At 36.5% G+C, this 26,670-nt stretch overlaps 1 protein-coding gene and 1 pseudogene across 1 annotated transcript in view; one reads left to right on the top strand and one right to left on the bottom strand.

The window, feature by feature from the left end:
• The window catches only part of DEPDC1B (DEP domain containing 1B), an 82,125-nt gene that overhangs the window by 43,375 nt on the left and 12,080 nt on the right, over positions 1 to 26,670 (top strand). Inside the window, exons 7-9 of the mRNA XM_038530677.1 lie at positions 3,043 to 3,183; positions 21,076 to 21,242; positions 23,199 to 23,375. Coding sequence (XP_038386605.1) covers positions 3,043 to 3,183; positions 21,076 to 21,242; positions 23,199 to 23,375 — 485 coding nt within the window. The remainder of the gene's footprint in view (positions 1 to 3,042; positions 3,184 to 21,075; positions 21,243 to 23,198; positions 23,376 to 26,670) is intronic.
• LOC111091044 lies at positions 12,108 to 15,674 on the bottom strand (annotated as a pseudogene).

Below are 26,670 nucleotides of genomic sequence, written 5' to 3'. Positions count from 1 at the left end.
TTAGTGAGAGGAATTTTAGTTATTTTGGCTGACTAATAATGATGATGCTTGGTCTGTGGGACCTTTCATCCTCAAAGATGGCCTCAGAAAGATACCTTTTGGATAGGGCTCACATGTATAGATATAGATATAATAAAATTTTGAATAAGTAGACTCTGAATGATTTATTGAGCTGGTGTTAGTTTTGTCTGATTGAAATGTCTGATTCTGTTTTGTCTGATTGAATGAAATTAAGATAACTATGTAGTTTACTGTAGGTAATCTCAGTCAGTATATGGACAATGATTACATACTATCATTCTGAATATGAATATCAATTATTAGCTTGTGTGAAGCCCAAAGTTTTCTGTGTTTAATTATTAAATTTTCATTGGTTTCTGACTAATATTTTGGAACCTCTGAGATGTAGAGAGAGTAGTTTTAGCTTGGGAGAGTGCTTTTTTCTTCTTGCTCAACCATTTGAAGTAAATAAAATTTAAATTACATCTTTGGCCAGAGTTGGCAATGATGAGATAGAAGGTACAAATGCAAAGTTAAATTACCCATTTCTGAATTCCTGGCAAACCAAGGATTTGGAAGTTGATCAACTGGTAAAGAATAGAGGAAGCCAGTAAAACAAATCTAGGGGCTACAATATGTTCTGTAATATGTACTAAGGTGTGGTTGTGAGACAGATTTTTCCATGGTGATTAAAATGTAGTGAAGAGTATAATTTTTCCCTCAAGTGAGTTGTAAACATAATGCCACAAAAAACTGCTGGAGGAATATTAGAATGACTGGAATTTTGTAACAATGAAGGAGCAAGATGTAAAGAGCAACTTTGTGATGTTCTCCATGTATATGAGATGGTATTATATTAGGTAGAAGTTCTTGGGAACAGGGACATGTCTTATATGGATCAAGTGTGAGTGCTTTACAGATGTTTGGCATGTTCATAAAAATGCTTGTTTATGTGTCAAGGGAAAAAGGTGACCAAAGGCAAGGATGTCCTTTGAATAGTTTTGTGATAATAATAAGTTTTCCAAATTCTTGTTGGCCTCCCAAATTTACTTTGAACTTTTCCTTATCCTTCTTGAGTCTAGATTCCCATTATAGTCATCTAATAGGGAACAACAGGAAGGATAGGTGGGCTCATTTATAGGGTATTTTGAAGGCCTCTTGCCTCCTTTTCTGTAAATTTGCTGCTCACCTCTTTCTGGCAGGACCATTGGAAGACCATGTGTACATAGGCCTGGGTTCTTTCCTGTTGGCCAGCTTCATGGTTGGCCACAGAATGATGGCCTGATAGTAAATACAAAAATATGTTAACTGTGTTTTTCTTCTTTGAGCATATACATTACAAGGATTCAATAAAAAAAAAAAAAAATGGATGCAGGCAATGTTTTTCCAAGATCTGTCAGGAATAATATGTATAAGAGATATTCTGAAGTTCATGATGACTAAGAAACAAAAAAGTCTTAGAAATAAGACCTCTTCTCATGGGGCCCACTGTGCACTTGTGTTTTTACAGAAACTTGTTTTGTTTTGTTTGTGTAAATTTTTAACGGGAAAGATGAAATGTTCATAAAGGGATATAACTGCTTACAATCAACCACATACTTATCTTGGAGGGGGCAGTAATTCAAGGCAATGTGGATTGCTTGCTGAGATATATCAAGGTAATTATTTCAATTGACTAAGCTTGGGGTATTTCAGAGAAGGAAGCAAGCAAGAATGAATGACTGTATTGGCTGCTAGGTTAACATGGTACCACCTATATAGATCTTCCATAATTTTAATTATTTTAGTCAAACAAATTAAGTTATTTTAGAAGTATACAGATTATTAAAAGTTAAGAGGGTTTTAAGGAGGCCAACAAAAAGCCAATTTCACATTGTCCCATTGGCCTAGAAATGTGAAGGCCCAGAATGTTTCACTGTTTTTTGTTTTTGTTTTTTTTTTTTTTTAGTTTTATCTTTTCTCTTTTGTTGCAGTGATTCTGGAGAAAGGCTTTCTTTCAGCTTTTGCTGGTCTTACCATTTGTTGCCCTGAGGGTGGAGATCTCTTTGTGTCTTAGTTGTTTAGTCTTGTGTTCTGCTGGCCCAGAACTGGCCAGTGCACTTGCCTTTCTTCTTTCTCCCATGCTGTGTGGAAATTGAGAGGACTGGCCAAACTGTTCCTCATGAGGCTACTTGCCATTTCCCTCAAGGCACAGGCAGGTCTGGTTTATCTCTCCACTTGGCAGTGTAAATCAGTGGGGTGTGTGTGTGTGTGGATTCCTGGGGGCATTTGCTGCCGTATCTATAGAGAGCTAAGCATTTCTTCTTGTTCCTCTTTGGCCCCAGATGCAAGTGGATCTTTGCCTTTCTTCTGCTTAGGGTATGGCTGGGACTACATTGTTCCAGGCTTCTTATAGCTACCCCAACTTTGAAATATGCTGTGCTTGATACACTGTCTTTTAAAGGTTGGTTGGGGATCAAATAGAGCGTTTTATAATCAGAATGAATTACAGGACACAATGTAAAATCTCCATTTTAGACTATCTTTAAGAAAAAGAGTATAAGTTCTTATTAGTCTGAAATAGTTTAATTGAAGGTAGAAATTGATTAACTCAGCTCTGACTCTAGGATTTAATAATATAGCAATGATAAAATAATGAAAAGCTTTGAAAATTGCTTTATAACTTGTCTATTACATAGGTGAGCTAATTATCATCCTGGTCAACTGTGTCAAAACTAGGAAAACATTGAATATTTCAAAGAAAAATAATCATCGTCTACATTTAATAAAAATGCCTTTCAGAAGGATGTTAAAGAAAGAGTGGGTTTCTTTTAAAATGCAAGTAAGCCAGTGATTTTCCTCATTGTTTTATAGTAGATTTTGATTTATACATAAAGAATATTTGTGTAAGCAAATGTATAATGTCAACTTATATAACCTCAATTTTCCCCATGAAAACTTATCTATTCTTGATATCTATACACACTATACACATATGCACAGAGACTAATCCTTAGAAATGATTGTCCCATTAATGTTTCTTTTTCTCTCTCTTTTTAACAGGGCCTAATTGTTCAGATTTGAAGCAGCCTATGTATTTAGGATTTGAAAAAGATGTCTTTAAAACCATAGCAGATTACTATGGTCACCTGAAAGAGCCTCTGCTTACATTTCATCTTTTTGATGCCTTTGTCAGTGTATTAGGTAAGTTGGAATATAATGAACATGTGCCTGTGTTTTACTTATTTTATTTTTATTTATTTTTTAAGATTATATTTATTTATTCATGAGAGACACACAGAGAGGCAGAGACATAGGTAGAGGGAGAAACAGGCTCCCTGTGGGAAGCCTGATGTAGGACTTGATCCCAGGACTGGGATCATGACCTGAGCTGAAGGGAGACACTCAACCACTGAACCCCCAGGTGCCCGAGCATGTGTCTGTATTACTGACTTTTTTCCATTTCACTTTCTACTGTCTTGACTTCCATAGCATTTTTGTTTTTGTTTTTAAGATTTTATTTATTTATTTGAAAGAGAGAGAGAGACAGAGAATGCAAGAGAAAGAGCATGAGCAGGGAGAGGGGCCGAGGGGAGAAGCAGGGTCTCTGGTGCAGAGACCTCTTGATCCCAAGACCCCAGGATCATGACCAGAGCTGAAGGCAGATGTTTAACCGACTGAATTACCCAGATGCCCCTCCATAGCATTTTTGAAGTAAAAACTGAAGTTCTTGGCCAGGTGCAGTCCTCTTCTATGAAGGAGGAAAAGAAAATGGTTAAGCTCTGTTAAGAAACTCAAAATGAGGGCCAATAGTTTTTACTTCTTAAGAAAGAGTAATATACTATGTGTCATTTTTGTACAAAAAAGTACAACTTCTGTGGTAGAGAAGAATGTAAATTTGACATTTAGTGTTCAGAGTAAATCTACTACTCTGGATTTGCCTTTATGAACAGTCAAGTATGGGAGATGTATTTTCACTTAGAAATCTAATTTCTTTTCATAGAATGAATAGGTTTTTGTAGTACTATTTGTTATTTGTGACATGAAAATAAATATGGTAACTTTATCATTCTCTGAAACTTGTTCCTATTCTTCACATAGATCTATGTACTTCAGAATTTACAGTGTCAAAAAAGCAGGGCTGAAAGGAAAAACAATCTACATTATTGCTCTAGGTCTTTTTGATATTGTTCCTTTCTTCTTGGATATCAGATTTTGCTGTGGCTATTGTGATTGTTCAATAAATATTATTGTTTTATTGTCACAAGTTTGCTTTAATGACCAAATCATTGTGTGGCTATCATGCTCTGTTATGTGAATTTGTGGGAACTCACATACTCTTATTGCTGAGTATTGTGGGGTTTAGCTATCTTTCCCATCTCTTCTCTTTTCCTTTCTTCTCTTTCCATCTTACTTTCTTCTTGGAAAGTATGGGTGCCACCATAGTGACATTCTCATAAAATAAAGTATCAGCAATATTTGAGTAACTTACCTGATAGTACTTTAAATTTTAATATTCTGTAGACTTTTTGATAATAAGAAACAAAATATAACAACTGTAAATCATGTGCATAAGAATGAGTGTGTTTTTAAAGAGATTAATATTGGGAACAGATGAAAGGATTAGGCCTGCTAGTGGGGTTTGAGACCACTGGGTTGGTCTTGGTATTTTGTGTTCAACCGAAGAGGATTGAGGGCTTCTCTCCTTTTGAATATCACACCTAATGATGGATACTTTCTGCTGTTTAATATGCATATGGACTCATTGAGCCCATTCTCACTTTAGCTATTTACTGCCATTGTACCACTGGTAAAATAAGAATTCTAAAGACTGGATTAAAAATTACTTCTTAGGTTTTCTTCTCATTTTCCATTTTCATAACATTCTGTTGTAAAAGTGATCTGGGTTGGAAACACAATACTTGGAACTTTTTTTTTTTTTTTTTAGAAAACAAATTCCAATTTGAATCAGCTATGTTTATGGCATCACTGGTCTCTTCTACCACAGTTGTTTGTTTTGATCTCAGCTAGGGAATTAAAGCTGATTATTTCCAAATTGATGTCAAAATCAGCCAACCTCTAAAATATTGCTTGTACAGGGTTTAGGATGGAGAAGGATGGACAAAATGGAGAATTTATGGCAGTTAGATATTTGCAAGAAGAGACTAATGTGTACGGATAGTCAAAATTTATTAACCTTCCCTGTTCCAGTCCTTTTCAAGTGAACATGTTTGAGACACTCTGTATCGGAAACCGTATATTTTAGATCCTATGTAGTAAAAGAAGAAATAGAAAGTCTTCAAGATTATCATAATTTGATCATTATATGATTAATGAAGATCATCTAGTAAAGCAATCCTGTTAATGGCTGTGGGAAAAGGTAATATGTATAGATATGTACAAACCAGATACATAAGTTGAATCTCAACGGAGTTGACTCAATTCTTCAAACCTTTTGACTTACTTGGATTGCAGTAGGGTGACATTAGATAGGTAAGTAATAAAGTAGATAATCAGTGTACTTTGTATAGAAACTAAACATTCTATAGCATTTTCATTTTCAGTGGAAATGATTTGCAGTTTAAGTAATGAATTTTTTGAGGTTTATTCCTTTGCTTCTAAGAATGAAATAAGCTAGCTTGATGCAAAACCTGTGACCTTGAGAGCCTTTAGTCATTGTTACTTGAAGCAAAATATCTAAGCGTTCCTATGGAAAAAAAAGAAAAAGATATTTTTGGAGATGTAAGACTTGTTCTTTACTTACAATAGAAAAAATGATTTTTTAAAAGATTTTATTTATTTATAATAGACACACAGAAAGACAGAGAGAGAGAGAGAGGCAGACACACAGGCAGAGGGAGAAGCAGGCTCCATGCTGGGAGCCCAACGTGGGACTTGATCCCGGGACTCCAGGATCACACCCTGGGCCAAAGGCAGGCGCTAAACCGCTGACCCACCCAGGGATCCCCAGAAAAAATGATTTAATTTGGGTCAGCAGTCTGACCTAACAACATGATTATGTATATTAATTAATTTTCATTTCCAAAATGGCAGTTTCTTTTTAAGATCATAATTTGTCTGATTCTTAAATGGGGTGAATGAGATAATCTAGCATCTTTCACTCACACTCCACATGTACCCTAGAACCCATTGAGCTGTGTAGCTTGCCATAATTTGTCATGTTGAGAAAAAAGAGGGACACGTATGAAGCCCAAAAGGGCAGGGGATGGTGTTTGGATAGTTGGGTGACTTGTGGGTTTTATCATATTATAATTTGAGTTTCCACACTGGTGATCTATGGGGTAAATCTGACTAAGAGATATATCTGGTTTAACCTCTTTTAGAAAGCTATTTTTAGAAAGAAAATTTAATTAATTGCCAAACTTGAAGAAACAGGAAATTCACTAAGAATTTGTGAATCTGTGAAGAGAAAAATTTGAGTATCTAGCAGTTCTGGGCTTGAATTTCCATGAGTGCAAACTGCTGCATTTGTGTAGCTAGTGCCACCACTAGAAGGAGCAAGTGTTCCAGGGACATGAACTCCAATTTACAAACTCTCCAGTGTTTCCCACTGCTTCTGGGACTCCCAAGCCAAGTTCACGTGACTCCCTTTGCTCATTTATTCCTTTTGCCTGCTCCTGCAGGTTTATTTGCTAGGTGGCCAGAAACCTGAGTAGCTCTTTGCTGCTCCTTGCCTCTTAAATGCAAAGTTTAGAAAATGCCACTGAAATTCACTAGGTTGATTGCACATTGGATTACCTAACCAAACAGTTGAGATCTTCTTCTGTTTTTTAACCTAGAAACAATTAGAAGGGTAGACTTTCCATTCTTTGGTTCTTTTGTCTAAGACTTCTCAGAGATCTTCTGGAACTGTGTACCATCATTGCCTTACTACCCTCTTGCTCTTACGTTTTTGAGTTATCACAGGGTCCTTCTCCCATGGTAATTCTTAAGGGAAAACAATTCTTTTTTTCAGAGACTGCCTAGTGGGTGTGCTTAACCAGACAGAGGGCTCTTGCCCATGTTAGTACAAAGTTCTTGCTGGTGGTGCTCTCTGCTCTCAGAACCCAGGGGTTATGTCTGGAGCTTCTGAAGATGTAGATGAGCCAAGGTAAGGATATTAAATCACCTCCAAATAAAATGATTACCATTATATCAAGAATGATAGGAATAAAGTGGAATTAGGGAAATGCCTAGATATTCCTTGGCTATAACAAAATACCCAAGCTATTTATAAACATACCAGTAATCGCTAGGATAACTGAAAAAACTTTTTGGAAAAAAATCAAGACTTATCTCATACCATTCATCAAGATAAATTCCAACTGAGAGAATTAAATGTAAAAAATGCAAATCTAAAATACAGTTGATACTTATCTGATGTTGGGTGGGTGAAGGACTTTCTCAGCATAAAAGCAAAAGAAGTCATAAAAATGCTGCAGTGGTTTGAGACTCTTCCCGTAGGAAAGGGCATCATCTTACACGTGGGTGAATCTGTGCCTACTTTTAAACAATTCACAAAGGCAACTTGTTTGCCTTTCCTTCAAAGCCTCTGGAGAAATAATCCCTCTTGCTATGTCTTTCTTTGGACAAGGAGTCCTTGCCAACTGCTCTGTAGTCGGAATTCTTTTGCATTAATATAAACTTTTTCCTTTTTATATCTCTTCTCTGTGAAAATGAAATGGATTTTTTTTTTTTTATTCCTTTGGTTGTTCAAAAACTACAGTGAACCTTTTTGAGTCTCTCATTGTCTGGCTGAAAAGACATGGTCTCACTGGCCTTTCAGGGAAATCTGGACCCTCTCAAAAGTCTTCATATTTCACTTCTTTTTTGAAGCTCCCACAAGGGATAGCTTATTGATGACATTGCATATGTTAGTAGAAACATCAGTTCTACTTTGCAAAAATAAAAATTGTGTTTGTGATGATTTGAGAGTGGAAATCTAATGTAACCATTGGAGAATGGGAAGGACAGTGACAAAGGTAGGGGACCCACAAAGCACTGACAACTCTTAACCTGTCGTGTGGTCCTCAGGCTGAGGTGTCACCTAATAACCTATAATATAGAACATTATTTTAATTGTGTTTGTTTTTATCATAAGGACAGTCAGGTTTCTTTGAGTATTCAATTGTTTATTCAGTTATCCTCCATCAACCCAGCTAAATAATGAACTGTTTCCCTGATGGAAAAAAGTTTCACGGGTGAATTATGTAAGTTATTTTGTGAATTGTCCATTGTGTTTTCATTATTTTATTCTTATTTCACCAATGGAAATATCACCCAACTCCGGTAACTTAGTTTGTTGACCTCAGTCTTTCCACTTCGGTGAGTCAGTCTGCCTTTCTAGGTACTGGTTTTTTTCATTGATAAATGGCAGTAATATCTGTCATGCTTCTAGATATGAAAACATGAAACTTAAAGCAATGAATTACACTAATTTTTCTACTAAAACCTGTTGTTTCAAAAAATATTTAAAAATAGAACAGTGTATAAATCAAGATAGAGTAATAATTTTGCTATCTGGCTATGTCTTCTCTCAAATGATAGCAAGGTTTTTTTTATATGAAACTACTGTGATAGATCTTCATAATCTATAATTGGGATAACCATTAGTAGATCATTCTGAAATGCAAGAAACAAGTTCTCTCTGTGGCTACAGAATGTCCTTGTCATTTTTCTCTAAAAGGAAGACTTGGTATTTTTATGGTGATGTCTGAGATAACTGAAATGATGAAAGATGAAAAGTCATTCTTTTAGCTTTGTTAAGCAAAATGAAATTAATCCAAAGAATAAAATAGTTACCGCATTGAAACTTTTTGGTTATAAAGTGAAGAGAGATTGCTAATGTCCTTCAAAGGTTTTAAAACCTAATACACCATCCCACCCCCCCCACCCCCACGAATCTAAAAAAACCTCGAGAAGCTCTTTATAATCAGTAATAGTTTATGATCTTGAAGAATCCAAAGGTACTTTTGAAGATGTATCTGAGTTCAACTGTATACTGTCATGTGTAATTTAAAGCTTAGTTCTCTTGCAGTCATTTTTCCAGAGTTTGGTAATGTGCTTTTGTCAGAAAGCTTTTATTGAAAGAAAAAAAAAAAAGATTAGGTAATGGTCAGCAATGAGAAAGAAGTTAGGAAACAGAAGTCAGATTAAACTATTTTTGAGAATCTAAGTATTCCTACATATGTTCAAACTGAGGAAAGCATTATGTAGCACTCCAAGATTCAAAAGCAGATCTAGAAGTGAATCCTGCTTTGACATTTGAACAGACTGAAAAATAACATCCTTAGGACTAGAAGCCAAGAAGGACTGAAGTATTACAGGCACATCAAACCTCAGCCTTTTTGCCATACATCTTCCCTTTGATCATATTCATACCACTTCATGGATCACCTAGGTGCTTTTACTCTTTACTTTCATCCTGGATCTGTCTCCTGTGCTCAGACAGATATTCTGATATTACAGAATCTGTAATCAGATTACATTCTGATTTGTAATCAGACCAGAATATCTGTCTGATTCTGGCTGTATATTCCGGGATATTTGTTATGTAAGAGCCTTGGTTCAAACTGAGTAGTCTGTAAGCCAATGTTTCAGAAACTGGGTGTTGGATATGAATTCTATGTAGTAGGACAGCATTAAACAAAGAAAAAGAATAGTGTACAAATACCACAGTCCGTTGTCTATAGTAAGAGTAGGTATTTTTATACACTTTTTTTTTGTTTTACTTATATTTGTATATATAACATATGTTTTTTAATTTCAGTTGTAGTAAAACATTTTTGAAAAACCCCCATTCTAAATGTCATCTATACCTAATTATATAGTAAGATGATTATGAAGGATTTAATGAATGAGAAGACCTCTCGGAAAGTGTAATATTGCTCAAATATTACTAGTAATAGTAGTTAATTACAAAAGATGCTTAGAGTACACATGATTTGTCCTTTATACTTAGATTTAAAAACGCTTTTTACCTATGATCATATTTTTTAAAGTTACATTCAGTTTTTTATTCCTTTTGTGGTGGAATTAGCATTTTAAAGTGGCTTGGAAGTTTCTTCAGGGATACACTACATTGTATTTGTACTTCATGAGAGAGAAACGAGGAGTGGTTTTCTCCTGGCTTTCATTTTGAACTCTCAAGGAAATGGTTTTGTGCGCACTCTTTGATATTAAAGAGCTAGTTTCAGATTTCACTATGTTGAGAAATTCTCTATTCTTTTTACTATCTAATCCTTGTCCCCAGTTAAAGAATGCAGAGTGATATTTTATTCAACTATGTGCATGTTAAATATTTGTGCATATTCTTTGAGCCAGCATTTCTTCTTACAGGGATTTATCCTTAGGAAATAATTGACACATGGACAAAGTAGGTAATACAGCATGGTATTTAGGTATGCATGCCCCTAGCTGTGTGGGCTCACTTTGTACCCTTCCACTAAGTAGCTGTGTGATGTGGGCAAGTGCCCTCCTCTCTGTAAGCCTCACTTTCTTTTTCTGTAAATGAGAATAATGATAGTTGTCTACCTTGCAGAGCTGTTGTCAGGATTAAATGAGACAATATTTGATGTTTAGAACACTGTTCAGTACATAATAAAATGCTTAATAAATGTTAACTATTTTCATCATAAAATTAGTTTTATTATAATAAGTAATAAATAGCTGCTATTATAATATAAATGTAAAGGTAATAGCTGCTATTATTCTAATTTTTAAATTAGTTCTAATTTTTAATGATGGAAAATTAAACTCCACAATCATTATCAAACTTTTAAAATTATTTTCTGTAGTGGAAGATCTCGTGCTCAAGTTCCAAAGTATTTTGTGAAATTCATATGCTTTTACATGTGGTAGAACTATTTGCTGCCATCAAGATTAATGGCATGGAAGTGCAGCAAATCACTGCATTCTACAAAGATTTTATTTGGTTTTTAATCTATTCTATTTTTATTTAGCACACATATAATGTTGTGATGAACTAGGGCACAGTTAAATGTCTTTGTGACCAAATTCTTTCCCTTGTCTATCGTATCTATGTTTATAATAATAAAAGAATTCTAGGATTATGGCTTTTTATGCTATTGCCTCTTTAAACATTCAAAAATATTTTAAAAGAATAATTCATAAAGTATTCCCCTGCCAGTTTCCTAATATTCTATCAATTAATATTTTTGTGATTACAAGTTTTCTTGAAAAGGTTAGTGATTTTCTTTTTCCTATGAAACATGAAGATCCAACTGTAAAATAAATGCGGTCAGTCTAGGTCACTATGGTTTAGTTCATGCTAATCTCAGCAGATGTGCATATTTCCTGTCTACAATAAGTAGATTATGAACTTCTGGTATTGTTGAATTTTGGAAAAGTTTCCATGAAGTAATTTAAAGCAATGTCAGATTTTTGAAGTGCAAACTCAAAAAACTCTGGGATCACTTTTTTGCTTCAAGTGCATCAACTTGAGAATATAGGCAATTTTTCTTTCCTAATCCCCTGGAAAACTATTTCTGCAATAAGTCTTGTTTCTGCGTAACTGACTGGATTGCTGTTCTTTTTTTTTTTTTTTTTTTTAAGATTTATTTATCTTAGAGAAAGATGGAGAGGGAGAGAGAGAGAGAGAGAAGGGAAAGAGAATCCCAAGCAAATTCTGCAATGAGCGAGGAACTGGACATGGGGCTGGTCATGGATCTCATGACTCTGAGATTAGGACCTGAGCGGACACCAAGAGTCAAATGCTTAATTGACTGTGCCACTAGGCACTCCTGACTGGGTTGTTTTTAAGATTGTCAGCTCTGTGGTTACTTTCCCACAGTTGATAAAAATCTATAAAACATCTTAATGTAATTTGCAAGCAAAGAACTTGTTTTTCAAAGGCTGCAGGAACAGGAAAGAAGTAGCACTTCTTATTTGTAGAAGCACAAACACCTAAAGCTAGTCATACTGCAAGTAAATCCAACATAGTATTCAAAAGGTCTATAAAAATGAACACATGATACATGTTTACTTCCATTTCTCCAATAGCCAAATGTTGGATGCCTGAGAATTGCACTGCAGCGGTTCACTGGTCCAATTTAAGAGTTCAAAGTCTTTTTTGGCCCAGTGATGTCCATATGCTAGGTAAATTCATTTCAAAAAATGGAAATTAGGGCAAAGACTTTATAGCAAAGCTCAAGGATATGCTCCTAGAAGTTGCTGTCCTTCCATGGCTAACGCAGAAATAAAAATTTTGGAAGCAGAGAAACTACACCATCCAGTAGCCCCAGCAGTGAGAACAATTGCTACCATTCCTCGCAAAGAAAATATCACTGCAAAGCTGGAAAGCAGGATCATGGGAAGAAGACAATATCCAAGGACACTTGCCACACAACCAAATGAAACACCTGTCACATACGTTAAGTTTGGTAAACAAAACATTCCTGGACATTCAGTTGCGCTGATCCCATGTGCATAGCCAAACTGGTAACAATGTGGTCAAAATTGATACCTAATTTTTCTAATAAAGGTGGCTCATCCTCAGAGTTGCTTCCATAGAATGGCTGATGTGTCAGAGTGTATGCCTGAGTTGGCTGGAAAATCAGCCCGGCATATGGCTGTTGTGGCTGCGTCATGTCTGAAGGGACAAATCAACCTTGCTGCAGGTGATCGTAGCCAGCATCCTGTTTGCTATAAGGTCCTCCACTTCCTCCGTAATCAGAGGACTGCTGTGATTGGTCACCAATGCTGTAGCTTGTCAGGTAGAAATCCATGTTTAAGTTATCAAAGCCCAACACTGCAAACAATCAAACGCTGTAGCGGTGTCAGCAGCTCCAGCAGCTCCCCAAAGCCCCCAAACACGGCTGAGAGCTCTAAATTGGCCTTGTTGCTTCGTATCACAAGGCCAAGACACTGCTGGGGCTTTTTCATTTTTTGCATTCTGATGTATGTGAAGAGTAATCTTGTTGCTCTCTATTGGTCATGTGGGTTTCTTCTTGGGGGAAATATTTTTTCTGTCCCTTTTCCTTTTTTTTCTATTGGTTTTTCTTTTTTTTGTCATTCTAAAAATATATTTTAGATACTAATTCTTTGTACCTTGTGTCTTGCAAATATCCTTTCTGTGGTTTCTTTTTTGATTTTAATAAAAAGGTAAAAAACTTTTATATTTTTTTTGGTCAAATTAATTTACTTGTGTGTTTTTAAGAAATCTTTGTCACAAAGAGATTCTTTAATTCTAAGATTTTTAATTTTTCCTCTTTTCATGTTTAGGTCTCTAATTTCTCTTGATTCATTTATTTTAAAACTGACTTTGTTAAAATATAATTAACATACATAACATAAAATTAATATGCACCCACTTTTTTTGGAAAGATAGAAAGCATATGAACGAGCTGGGAGGGTAGGGACTTGGGGGAGGGACAGAGGGACAGAGGGAGAATGAGAGAGAGAATCAAGCAGGTTCCACATTCAGCACAGAGCCCAACACAGAACTTTATCTCATGACCTTGAGATCATGACCTGAGCTGAAACCAAGAGTCAGATGCTTAACCAACTGAAGCAGCCCTGATATGTATCCATTTTAAGTACAGTTGGGTGAATTTTAATGAATGTATACTAGTGTAATTAACATTACGATCAAGTGAACAGACCATTTCTGTTACTCCTGAAGATTTTCTCTCTCTCTTTTTTTTCTCTCTCTTTTTAACTACTGAAGGTTCTCTTGTACTTAGTCAATACCCAGCCTCATCACTGGCACCAGACAACCGGAAATGGAAACGTTCTATCCTATAAATTAGGTTTGCTTTTTAAGAGTTTCATACAAGTGGAATTATACAGTATGTAGTTTCTATCTGGCTTCTTTAGCTCAATATAATACTTTTGAGATTTCATTCATGTTGCGGGTACCAGTAGTTACATTGTTTTGCTGAGTAGTCTATTGCATGGATAAACCATTGTAGTATATTACCCATTCACTTGTTGAGGAACATGTGGATTGTGTCAAGTCTTGGGCTACTATGAATAAAGCTGTATGAGCGTATTTCTTAAGTTCTTTTGTGTAAATAGCTAGGAGTGTAATTGCTGAGACATGAGATAAATGTATGTTGACTCTCATTATGAAACTGACAAACTATTTTCCAAAATGGTTGTGTCATTTTACATTTCCATCAGTGATGCATGAGAGTTTCAGTAGCTCTACAACCTTGTTAACATTTGACACTGTTAATCTTCTGTTTTAGCTCACCTAGTGATTGTGTGGGGGTGTATCTTTGTGGTTTTTAGCTGTATTTTTCTGATGACTAGTGATGTTGAGCATGTTTTCAGTTGATTAATGGCTATTATGTATCTTTTATTGTGAAGGGTCTTTTGAAATATTCTGTTTTTTATTGGCTTGTTTATTCTCTTACTACTGAGTTGTAGGAGTTATTTGGATATTCTGTTAGATTATGTATTGTAAATATTTTCTCCCAGATTGTGGTTTTCTTTTTCCTTTTCTTAGCAGTGTCTGAGAAAGCAGAAGCTTTTTGTTTTGATGAAGTCCATTTTATCATTTTCTTTTATGGTTCATGCCTTTGTCTTAAGAAATCTTTGCTTATGTTTAAATATTATATTGCTTCACATACAATGCTATCACCTTACCATAATACCCTTTTCTTTTCTCTTGCCCTTTGTGATATTGCTGTCATACATTTTTTAAAAAAGATTTTATTCACTTATTAGAATGAGAGCATGAGTGGGGTGAGGGGCAGAGGGAGAAACACACTCCTCACTGGGCAGGAACTCAACGTGGAGCTCCCTTCTGGGACCCGGTTCATGACCTGAGCCGAAGGCAGACACCCAACCAAGCCACCCAGGTGCCCTGCGTATATTGTTGTCCAACATATTTTTTATAGCGTCTGTTATAAGTCTTACTGTATGTTATTTTTCCTTTAGACAGGTAATTTTCTTTTAAAGAAATTAAGGAATAAAAAGTTTTATTTATTCACATATTCATCTTTCTGGTAATCTTCATTTCTTTATGCAGATCCAGGTTTCCATCTGGTATCATTTTCCTTCTGCTTTGACATTTTTTGTCACATAGGTCTCTTGGCAGCAGATTCTCTCAGCTTTTTTTTTGGGGGGGGGGGGTGTTCTAAAAAGTCTTTGTTCAGACCTAATTCTGAAAAGTATTTTCATTGGATATAACAGAATTCTAAGTTCACAGTTTCCTTCTTTCAGCACTTTGAAGATGTCTTCTGATGAAGAGTCTATGGTCATTACTTATTTTTGTGTTTATTGCCCTTTGATTCACTGAGTTTCTTTACTCTGTTGATTTTATAGATTTCACCAATTTGGAAATTTTTAGCCATTATTTCTTCAAATATATTTTCTGTGACTCCTTCCATTTTTCTAATGACACATATTTTAGGTCACTTCATATTTCCCACACGTTGCTATAGCTCTCTTCATTTCTTTCCCCTACTTTTTCATCTTCTTTGCTTCTGTTTTGGCTAGTTTATTTTACTGTGCATTTATGCTTTATTTCTTTTTTTTTTTAAAGTGTTAATCTGCTCTGGTTTTCATCTAGTGAGTGTTTCTTTTGAGGATTAACATTTTTCATCTCTAGAAGTTCCATTTGGTTCTCTTTAATATCTTCCATTTCTCTCCATACTGTATTTATATATGTTTTAAAATATGAGAACATAGAATATCTTTTGTAACATACTTTTCTCTAAATCCTTCATCTTTGTCATTTCTGGGGCTATTTTTATGATTTTCTGCTGATTTTTTTCTCCTGATATGGATCATATTATTCTGCTTCTTGGCGTGTCTATTAATTTTGATTGAACAAAATTTTTTTATTGTTGAGTGTCTGAATGTTGTTGTTTTTCTTTGAAGAGGGTGAGCTTTGTTCTGTTAGGCAGTTAATTGAATTTCTACTTGATTCATTTGTGTCTTATTTTTAAAGCTAATTTTAAGTCCTGACTAGATTAACCTTTACTGAAGGGAAGTTTGGTCCCACTATGGAAGCATAACCCTGCTGGGCTTTCTACAGAATGCCTTCTGTGTTCAGCAGGATTCTCTACTATGTGAGCTCTGGGAACTGTTAACCTCAAAGCTCACTGGTTGTTTTTTGTATGACCTCATAGAGTTTCGCCTTAATCATATATGTGCGTTTTGGTATTCATCAGAGTCTCAGGGGATATCTGTACAGATTTATGGAATCCTTTTTCTGTTTAGCTCCGTGCAGTTGGGATTCTGCTTTACAATTAGTCCAGCTGACCCAGCCTCCAAGAACTCTAGTCTGTCTCTTCCCTGTCCTTGAGGTCTCCATCTCTGATCCGTGTTTTGGAATGTACCACTAAACTTAACATGGGGAAATTGTAGAGCTTGTTTCTTTTGTTTCCTTTTCTCAGGGATTATGGTCCTATCTTATTGCCCCATGTGTAGAAATAGTTATTCTATAAAATTCATCCAGTTTTCTAGTTGTTTGTGGAGGGAGGGTTAGTCTAGTCCTTGCTATTCCATCTTTGTTGGAGTCAGAATTTCCTCTATTTTTAATAAAGTAAGAAACTGTCATTTAATTTTTTCCTGACATACAGTTATCAGATTATCCCAAATACCACATTTGGACAGATCATTCTTTCCTCACTGATTTGTGATGACATTTCTGTGATATATTAGGTTCTGATGCATACTTAGGTGCCTTTCTAGACTTTCACCTTTATCCTGTTGGTATTTTATGTATTTTTACGGTAGCATCGAACTGTTTAATTACTACAGCTTTGTAAGAAATCTTGCTTTTATGTCAGGTGAGTCCCTATTTTTAATTCCTGCCATTTATGGACATCGGATAACACCTTTTATCTTTTTCCCAGTGAACTTTTTATCTATTTGAATTATTTGATTGACGTAAGAAATGAAAGCAGGTTAGCCGTTGTAGTTCATTCTTGAAATCTTGTGTTCAGCTACACAGTTGCTCTATCAGTGATATCTATTTCAGATGAAATGCTCTTAAAATATAAGTTTTGCCTAAGGTATGCCTTTCACCTAGGTTTTAAGATAGTAACATTGTATATTAATAAGCAATTTCTCACAAAGGCTTCTATAATCTTTAGGTAAATAAGGGACCAAATATCAAATGGCTGTCAAATGTTGTGATGGTTCTCTCATTGATGGCAACAGAGGCATCCACATTTTCTCTGCTAAAAAGTCAAGAAATATCTAATAAGAGTTGTTATAGGACCCTCTAACATTATCAGACATTGTTCTTTGTACCTAATAATAATGTGGACATGAGATTTTTTTTTTCCAGTGACCCAAAGAGTCATAATTGTGAGAGTCTTTCTGAATTATGTATGCAACTTGTATATGTGGATGATGATGTTCACATATATTTTTTTCCATCCTCTGTAATGGAAACTTATATTTTAGTAAGTATACAGTACAGTTATGCAACCATTGAGGCAGTTAGGCTTGAGGAGGGTGTTCTTAGAGGATTTGTTACTTAGTAATACACCTATGTTGGGGCATTGTGGGATTTTACTTATTCTCATTATAGAGACCCAGAGCCAAATTTGTGTCTGTGTACTACTGCACAATACATTTCTTAACTGGCTTTTAAAGAAAATCTGCAAGAGTTGCCTCTGATTCTACCATATTTTACACCTTGGTATTAGTTTTTAATGCTTGAATTCAGTAGTAGTAATGGTAGTAGCAGCAGTCATCATCAGTGCTCTTAAAACTTTTACTTCACCTAGTCTTCCCCTTACAGCCCATGTGCCCCCATCACAGTGCAATGATTTGGTTTTACAAGTGTCCATAGATAGCAATTTGCTGCTGGGTTAATGGGGATTCATGGAGGTTAAATGACTTGTCCAAGCATATACAATCAGTGGGAACTGGGACTTTAGCCAGATATTCTAGCTCCATTCCTAGCAAGGGATGGGTTATTGTCATTCCTTCATTCATAAATTCATTCATTCATTCATACATTCACCAAAGAAAATACTTATAAAACTCCTATGATCTACCAAGAGGTCTTCTAGCTTTGGAGGTATATCAATAAACAAAACTGACAAGAATCCCTGCCCAACTGGAGCTTATATTTCAGGAAGGCAGAGGGGAAACCATGATAGATCACAAAAAAAGTAAATTCCATAGTATATTAGTAGGTGATGAAGTATAATTAGAAAAAATAGAGCAGGTGGGGGAATTAGGAGTACTAATTTTTATACATTTTGGGAGGCAAAAACAAATTTTTCTATTTTTATCTGATAAATTATATCAAAATGACAGATTTTGTTCTAAACCTTTCAATGTATGTTGCTTGGAACAATGTTCTACTTCTTGCCTCCCTCCCCACTATCCCAAGAAACAGTGCTGTAAAGGATGGCTAAATTGAAAGATCAACCTACAAAATACACTTAATTCATTATCTATTTTAGCTGTAGTTCAAATCTAATGGTATCAGGAGTGCCTGGGTGGCTCAGTGGTTGAACATCTGCCTTTGGGTCAGGGTCCTAGGATTGAGTCCGCATCAGGCTCCTGGCAGGGAACCTGCTTCTGCCTCTGCCTATGTCTCTGCCTCTGTCTTTCATGAATAAATAGATAAAATCTTAAAAAACAAAACAAAACAAAACAAAAACCTAATGGTATTGTAGGCCTACCCAGTCGCTACAGTGGATTTTTTTTTTTTTTCTTGCTTTGGTAAAATATATTCCAGGCTTGGAGTGGGTGGGGAGTAGTTGCCAGGAGGTGTCAGGATCCTCATCTTTTCAAGTGACTTTTCCAGCTTGGATGTAAGCAACTCCCTCCTTTGATATTGTCCAGTATTGTGCAGCAAGGGCTTCCCTCATTCAAGTTATTGATGGTAGCTCCTTCACTGCCAGAGGCTAGGGCATTGTTTTGGGAGATGAGGGATTTTAGGGAGGAAGGGATCGGTAGCATGGCTTCTCTTCTTACAGGAGGTGGGAAATTGATAATGGGAATGAACTGCAGGGGGAATTTCAGCTGGCATCAGTGACAGAAGGGAGGAAAGGGGAGTCCTTGGTTTAACAGGTGGGCCAGTGAGTTACTGGGATGTTTGTGAGTCAGGGGTGGCCTTTCATCTCCTTGGGTATATGTAGGTTTGTGTAGGTAAATTCTGGATATGGATTTACCTACGCCTTCTCACTTGATTTCCATAAAACCTGAAATAGTTCTTGGATTATAGGCAAAGCTTACTAAATATTTGTTGGATAAATGAATGAAAATATGGTCATCAACTTCTTTTCTCTCTACAGATTTGGTTATGTAGAACTGAAAGAAGGTCTAGTGATGATAAACAGCATTAATGTTTTCAGTGAACATTTCGGTTTTAACCTGGGTTGGGGTTTTTTGTGGTTGGTTTTTGTTTTTTTAGCTTGCATCTTTTTTTTTTTTAATTAGTTTCTTAGGTAGAAGTTAGTGATTCATCTGTTGCATACAACACCCAAGTGTTCATGACATCATGTGCCCTCCTTAATGCTCATCACCCCGTTATCCCATCCCCTCACTCACCTCCAGTCCAGCAACCCTCAGTTTGTTTTCTAGAGTTCAGCGTCTCTTAAGGTTGGCCTTCTTCTCAATTTTCATCTTATCTTATTTGTCCTTCCCTTCCACTGTGTTCATCTGTTTTGTTTCTTAAATTCCACATATGAGTGACATCATATGGTATTGGTCTTTCTCTGACTTATTTCGCTTAGCATAATACTCCATCTATGTCATTGCAATGACAAGATTTCATTCTTTTTGACGGCTAAGAAATATTCCATTGTATACATATATTCTACATCTTCTTTATCCATTCATCTCTTGATGGATGGGCTCTTTCCATGTTTTGGCTATTGTGGAAACATAAACATTGGAGTGCATGTGTCCCTTTGATTCACTATGTTTGTATCCTCTTGGATAAATACGCTAGTTGAACTGGGTGTATTAAGGGTCCCCTCCTGCCTCTTTTTCCCTCCCATGCACACCCACTTCTTCAGGATCAAATCCAACCTCCTTAGTCTGGCATTAGAGGCCTACCAAGGTCTCATTTCTGTTGAACTTTCTAGCTATACTTCTCTGCCAAGCCTTTGCCTTTACAGCCTGTGCTGCAGTCCTAAGGCATGACTTATTATTTCCCTAATGTGCCCCTTGCAGATGTCTCTTGCAACACCTCTCATATTTTGCCGTTTCCTTTTTTTTTTTTTTTTTAATGGATGTCTCCTCACAGCGCATAAGCTCTTTAAATTGGGGGACCTGGCATATTTTCATATTTCCAGGGCTTGGCACAGTTTCTGGCATATCGTAAATGGTCAGAAAATACTTAACTGAATGCCAAAGATGGTTTTACCTCCAAGATAGAGATTAGTGGTAACTTGAAGAGGTTGGATATGGAACAAATAAATTGATGAAAGCAGTTTCATATCATTAGACGGCTTAGATGGGTGTGTCCAGGGACAAATGTGGTTAAAGGGAGCAAAATATTAGAAAACTATAGTTTTTAGCACTGTTTTAGAATACTCTAATTCTGTTGGAATACTCTAGTTTGGGTGAGGAGAGATGAAATATAACATGATTGAATCAGTATACTTAGCTAGAAAAAAACAGCTTACAGAGAGGAAGGGTTATTTGACATATGTTGTTTGGAAAGAAGTGTAGCCATCTGGCGGTGGTCTGACTGTAGGCGTATCAGCCCCCTTATTCAGCCTATGAGAATCATGCCAGACAGTGACCCTGCTCATCCTGGGGACATAACAGGAGGAGGAGAATTAGGGCAGTCGTGGTGCATTCATGTCCTTGTTCATGCTGTCTTGGTCCTAGTCACTATGAGTGTTGAGGTTAGACTTAACCTGATCTTGGTTCAGTGGGAAAGAAGGCTGTGAAAATCTGGTTACATCTGTCAAGGGTGTGAGAGAGGCCAATGGCTGTGTTTGTTTTACATGTTTGTCATCCCTAGTTGATAGTTTATATTTTCTGTGCTGATTTAGTGGATCGATAATCAGTTGGCCCAGCATAGTTGAACAAGTAGATGTGTTATATAATTTTAATAATGTGTATTTTGAAAAATGTCAACATAATAGAGTCAGGGAGGCTATTGGTTTTAAAAGATTAAAAACATTCTTTTTCTCTAAATAGGTTTGTTACAGAAAGAGAAAATGGCTATTGAAGCATTTCAGATTTGCTGCCTCCTCCTGCCACCTGAAAACAGGAGAAAGTTACAGCTGTTGATGAGGATGATGGCAAGAATCTGCCTAAATAAGGAGATGCCATCCCTGTGTGATGGCTTTGGGACCCGAACACTGGTAGGTTGATCTCTAACACCTAACTTGACTTGAGTGTTTGGACTACAGTTCACCTGAGTATAGTTTTACTACCCTGGCAGTCAGAGGATGGTGCAAGGTGGGCTTGCTCCAAGAGCCGTGGCTTGGAAACGCACAGGCGGGATTATACTTTTGGTGTTGGGTCTTAACCTAGTGTAAAGTGAAGAGTAAGGAGGCATAGAGTCTGAGTGTAGAGCTACCTACGGCCTCCTGCCTGCTGTTACCATGGAGAAAAGTCAGGGTGGGCAGTCAGGATAAGTGTTCTCTCAAGAAAGTGACATATTCTCCTCCAGGACAGAAAGGGTTTGGAAGCATTTGTTACTATAACAAGTAGAAGAGGTGCTGCACCTATAATGAGGCAGAGAGGAAAGAAGGAACACAGAAAGTTGGACCAGACCACCTCTGAGGAGACAGAGAGTTTGTTCTTAGGGTATGACCTAAGGGTTCATGAGTGAGGATATTGTTTAAAATATTCTCAGTTTTGTTTAAAAACATAGGTTAGCTTTGAATTCTACTTTGTCATGTCAGCATGTCTTTTGAAATAGGGTTTATGTAGAATTTCTTCTATAGAATTTCTTCATTTTCCTCAGAATTGGAGGTCTTGGAGCAAAATCGAGACTTCATTGGGGTTTGCATCCTTTCCATATCCATATACCCCCAAGGGTCCTGTGGCCCAGGTTTAGAAGGATAGAGTAAGAGTAGAGGAGCATTTAGTGCCCAGTAGAGTGATTCTTGACCTTCTTTTTGGTTGAGAAGATGGTAATGGGGCTAATGGACCTTTTTAAAAACTTGAAGAATACTTTGCACCTATTCCGCAGAAGAATGCACGTGTAAAATTTTGGATCTAATTTCAAGACATTCAGATTCCCCTGAGTCCATAGTCTCCAGGTTAAAAATGTCTGTGTGTTTCTGTACATGTAAATGTGAGTGCAGATACAGTATCACTGGCAGTATGTTGATGACACAAAGTCTAATTAAACAGAATTAGATGATTTTTTGCTTATAGGTTTTGAAATAAGATTGTCAGCAATAGGGTAGCCTGGGTGGCTCAGCGGTTTAGCACCACCTTCGGCCCACGGTGTGATCCTGGAGACCCAGGATCGAGTCCCACATCAGGCTTCCTGCATGGAGCCTGCTTCTCCCTCTGCCTGTGCCTCTGCCTATCTCTCTCTCTCTCTCTCTCTCTCTCTGTGTGTGTGTCTCTCATGAATAAATAAATAAAATCTTAAAAAAAAAAAAAAGATTGTCAGCAATAAATTAGGAAAAGGAAAAAAAATCCATTCAAAGGATAGTATTACAAATGGAATAGTTAATATGAATCCTATAGAAGCATAGAACATACTATTTTTTCTATTTCTGCTTATTGTGAAGCGTCTCATCACTTAATGTATTATTATAAAGTCTCATTGTTTTGTTCAAATGTGATTGTCAGATGTACACCCAAAATCCTAGAGAAGATAACAGTTAACTAGGAAAAAGTATAACAGTTGAGGCACATAGATTGTGCTAGCAGATTATTAAAAAATCAATAATGAAATAAGGATATTAGTTAACTAAATGGCTTTAAAGTACTTTGAACTTAAAAGTACTACATGATTCAAGTAATGGTGGTGATAATAATTTTCAGAATTCGTTTATATATATTTAAAATGGTCTGTGAAGAGATGTGCTTTAAAAACTGCTCAGACAATCCTCTCTGCTGAGCCTCTGCGAGATGAGATGATGCACCTTCTGTTCACACTGGTAAATAAGAAGATCAGCCCATTGGGATGACCGGGTGTGGCCAGGCACCAGAAAGGATGTGTGTACCCTGGGCCGTGGGCCATTTCTCATTTAACTAGTCATGTTTGGTTTTTGCAAATTAATTCAACACAGTTCAGCGTAGGAAAAAATCCTCATCTGTGTTTATTTAAAAAATACCTCCTCCTCTTTTTTCAGATGGTTCAGACATTTTCCCGTTGCATCTTGTGTTCCAAGGATGAAGTAGACTTGGATGAGTTATTAGCTGTTAGGTTGGTGACGTTTCTGATGGACAATTACCAAGAGATTCTGAAGGTCCCTTTGGCCCTGCAGACCTCCATAGAGGAGCGTGTAGCTCATCTACGAAGAGTCCAGGTAAAGGAAGGGATTTTAACAGACCTTTAAAATTGCCAGCAGAAAGTCAGGTAAACTTGCTAGGCTTTTTGGGATTTCTAGCTGTGTAGGATTAAGTGAATGGATATGTACAAAGTGCTTCCAACAGAACTTGGTACATGGTAAGCGCTATGTGTGTTTGGTAATTTCGGAAATTTATGAAATGCTTATTTGGTTTGGTTATGTCAATCAGTGCTGCATACTTCTAATTGCAAATTCCTTAAATGATAGCCTGTCTGGATTTTAGTTTCCAAAGGAGTTAAAATGGGCCTTACCTGCTCTATAAAACTGTTGTGAAGAGTAGAATACTATACTGTAAAATCCCTAGGTGACAGACAGCAGGTGCTCTTTGAAAGGTAGCTATTATTGTTGTTATTGTTATAGTAAAATGATGCGAAAGAAATGTAATACAGTACTATCACGTGTGCTCCACAGTGGGGTGTGTATGTTGGCCGGAGAGAGCAGAAACTCTGATAGAGGCAGACAGAGGTCTGCTTGGCTCCTTCTGAATGAGTGGCCTTCTTTCTGCTTAAGCATTTTTCGAGGTTCCACAATAAAGGACCACTGAGCTGCTGCTCCTGAAGTATTATTGAAGTCAATAACTGTTCATGGTCATCACTGTGTAATTTAAAAATTAAAATAGGAGTGCCCGGGTGGCTCAGTCAGCCGAGTGTCTTGACAATACAACAAGAAATATTTCCTACATCACTAAATATTCTTGACTGACCCGAGGGTGGTTGAAAGCACAGACTCTGGAGCTAAGTGGTGTTTCTGTTCCTTGTGTACCCTTTATTGGTCCCGTGACCTTGGGCAGATTTTATAATGTGTCTCTGCTCTAGTCTCTACCCGACTTGTCTCTTTTCTCCTCTGTAACATGGGATAATGCTAGATAACACCTACCTCCTAGGATTGTTTTAGTTTGAATGGCTTAAGATGTGTGAAGTGCTTTAAATGATATTCATCACATAGTAGCCCCTCAGCTGGTAGCTGCTATTGTTAATATTATTATCATCATTAGTTTTATATTATTCCACAATATTGTTATTGGTAGCATAGTATTCCATAATATGGATGTATATCATAATTAATTTAAGTGATTTTCTTTGGTTAATATTGAAATTGTTTCCATTTCCCCTCTATTTGGCAACTAACATATTGGTAAATATTTTTATAGCTAGGTTTTTTTTCAGGGGAGATGATCCATGATTATTTTCTAAGAATATTTAGGGGTGGCACTGCATAGAGGCCATGCATGTGTTTTAAGTATTAATTGCGTTTTACCAAATTTCCCTTTAGAATGATTGTTCCAATCTATATTCCCATGAGTGGTCTGAGAAACCTTGGCTACTTCTCATTAACATATATATCTTTGCCATTTTGATGAGTAAAACATCTAACCTTACTGCTGTTTTAGTTAAACTCCATCCCCCTAATACTTTTATGACCCAAACTTAAAAAAACAAGAAGAAAAGAAATCCTTCACTGACTTTCTGCAAGGAGAAGTGATCGCAGTAGCCATGTTGCTCTGTATATATGCTTCCTAGGTTCATTGCTCCCACAACACAGGTGTACACTGAGGCAGCTTATAAGTGAGCCTTTTGCTCTAAGATGAAGATCAGAAGGCTGAACTCTCTGCTGATTTATTTAACTGCAGATTAGTGTGATTTTGTGGAGAGGCACTACCCTGGCACTAAGTAAAACCAGTAACCACTCATTTGTCCAATTACATTTTCTCTCATAGAAGTACTCAGGATTGCCAAACAGTTGTTTCAATACTCAGAGGTCTGTTGTCTCGAGTGGACTGCTCAGCCCTGCAGCATATCGGGTGCAGGGCAGTGCTTCTCGGAAAACGAGCACTGTGACTTGGATTGTTCTGGTGAAGTTTCAGGGCCAACCTTGTGATAGATAAATTGTAAAGTGGGCATTGTCTTTGACACCAACCTTCTATTAGCCCTGACTGCAACCCTCTTCTTCCCTTTTGTGCCTTTAATCACAGGTATCTAGTGTTTTTCTTCCTAGGCTTCTGGCTGCAGAAGAACAATAAGTGTTATATTTTTGGAAGATGGAACTCTGGGACTCTGAAATTAAACTTTTTAATTTCTTTGTTATTGAAGTGTAATTGACATGAAGTATAATTGACATACAGTGTTAGGTTAGTTTCAAATGTACAGCAGGGCGTGACTCAGCAATTCTGTACAGTTACGTAGTAGTCCCTGCAGTGAAGGTAGTCACCATTCAGTGTTATTACATTATTGGCTGTATTCCCTATGACACATTTTTTATCTCTGTGACTTACTTATTTTGTAACTGGAAATTTGTACCTCTGAATCCCCTTCATCTGTTTGCCAATTTCTGCCCTCACCCTTGTACTCCCTCTTCTCTGGGCAACCACCAGTTTGTTCTCTGTATTTGAGAATCTGTTGTTTTTAGATTTGTTTGTTTGTTTGTTTTATATTCCAAACATAAGTGACCATCAAGTACCATAATATCATATGGTATTTGTCTTTCTCTGACTTATTTCACCTAGCTTAAGTCTATCCATGTTACCACAAATGGCAAGATACTATTCTTTTTTATGGCTGAATAATATTCTATAGTATATATATATGTATATATATATATACACACATATATATATACTACATCTTCTAAAAAATTTAAAAAAAAATTTAAATTACATTGTAGCTAACATACGGTGTTATATTAATTTTAAGGGTGTGTATATATATATAATGATTCAGCACTCCCATACATCACCCAGGCTCCATCACAAGTGCATTCCTTAATCCCCATCACTTTTTTTACTCGTCCCCTCCCATCTCCCCTCTTAGAACAAACTGTCAGTTTGTTCTCTATAGCTAAGTGTTTGTTTCTTGCTTTGTTTCTCTTTTTATCCTTTGCTCATTTTCTTTTGCTTCTTAAATTCCAATATGAGTGAAATCATGCAGTATTTGTCTTTCGCTGACTGACTTATTTCATTTAGCATAATACTCTCTAGCTCCATCCATTACAGTGCAAATGGCAAGATTTCATTCCTTTTTTATGGCTGAACAATATTTCATTGTGTATACAGGCCACATCTTCTTTGCCCATTCATTGGTGGATGTCTACTTAGATTGCTTCCATACCTTGCCTATTGTAAATCATGCTGCAGTAAATGTAGGGGTGCACATATATTTTCAAATTAGTGTTTTCATTTTCTGTGGGTAAATATCCAGAAGTGGAATTGGCTGGAACTTATGGTAGTTCTATTTTTAATTTGTTGAGGAACTTCCAT

The sequence above is a fragment of the Canis lupus genome, chromosome 2 (assembly GCF_011100685.1).
Source record: "Canis lupus familiaris isolate Mischka breed German Shepherd chromosome 2, alternate assembly UU_Cfam_GSD_1.0, whole genome shotgun sequence".
Lineage (NCBI taxonomy): Eukaryota > Metazoa > Chordata > Mammalia > Carnivora > Canidae > Canis > Canis lupus.
This window is presented reverse-complemented; position numbering and strand designations above follow the sequence as displayed.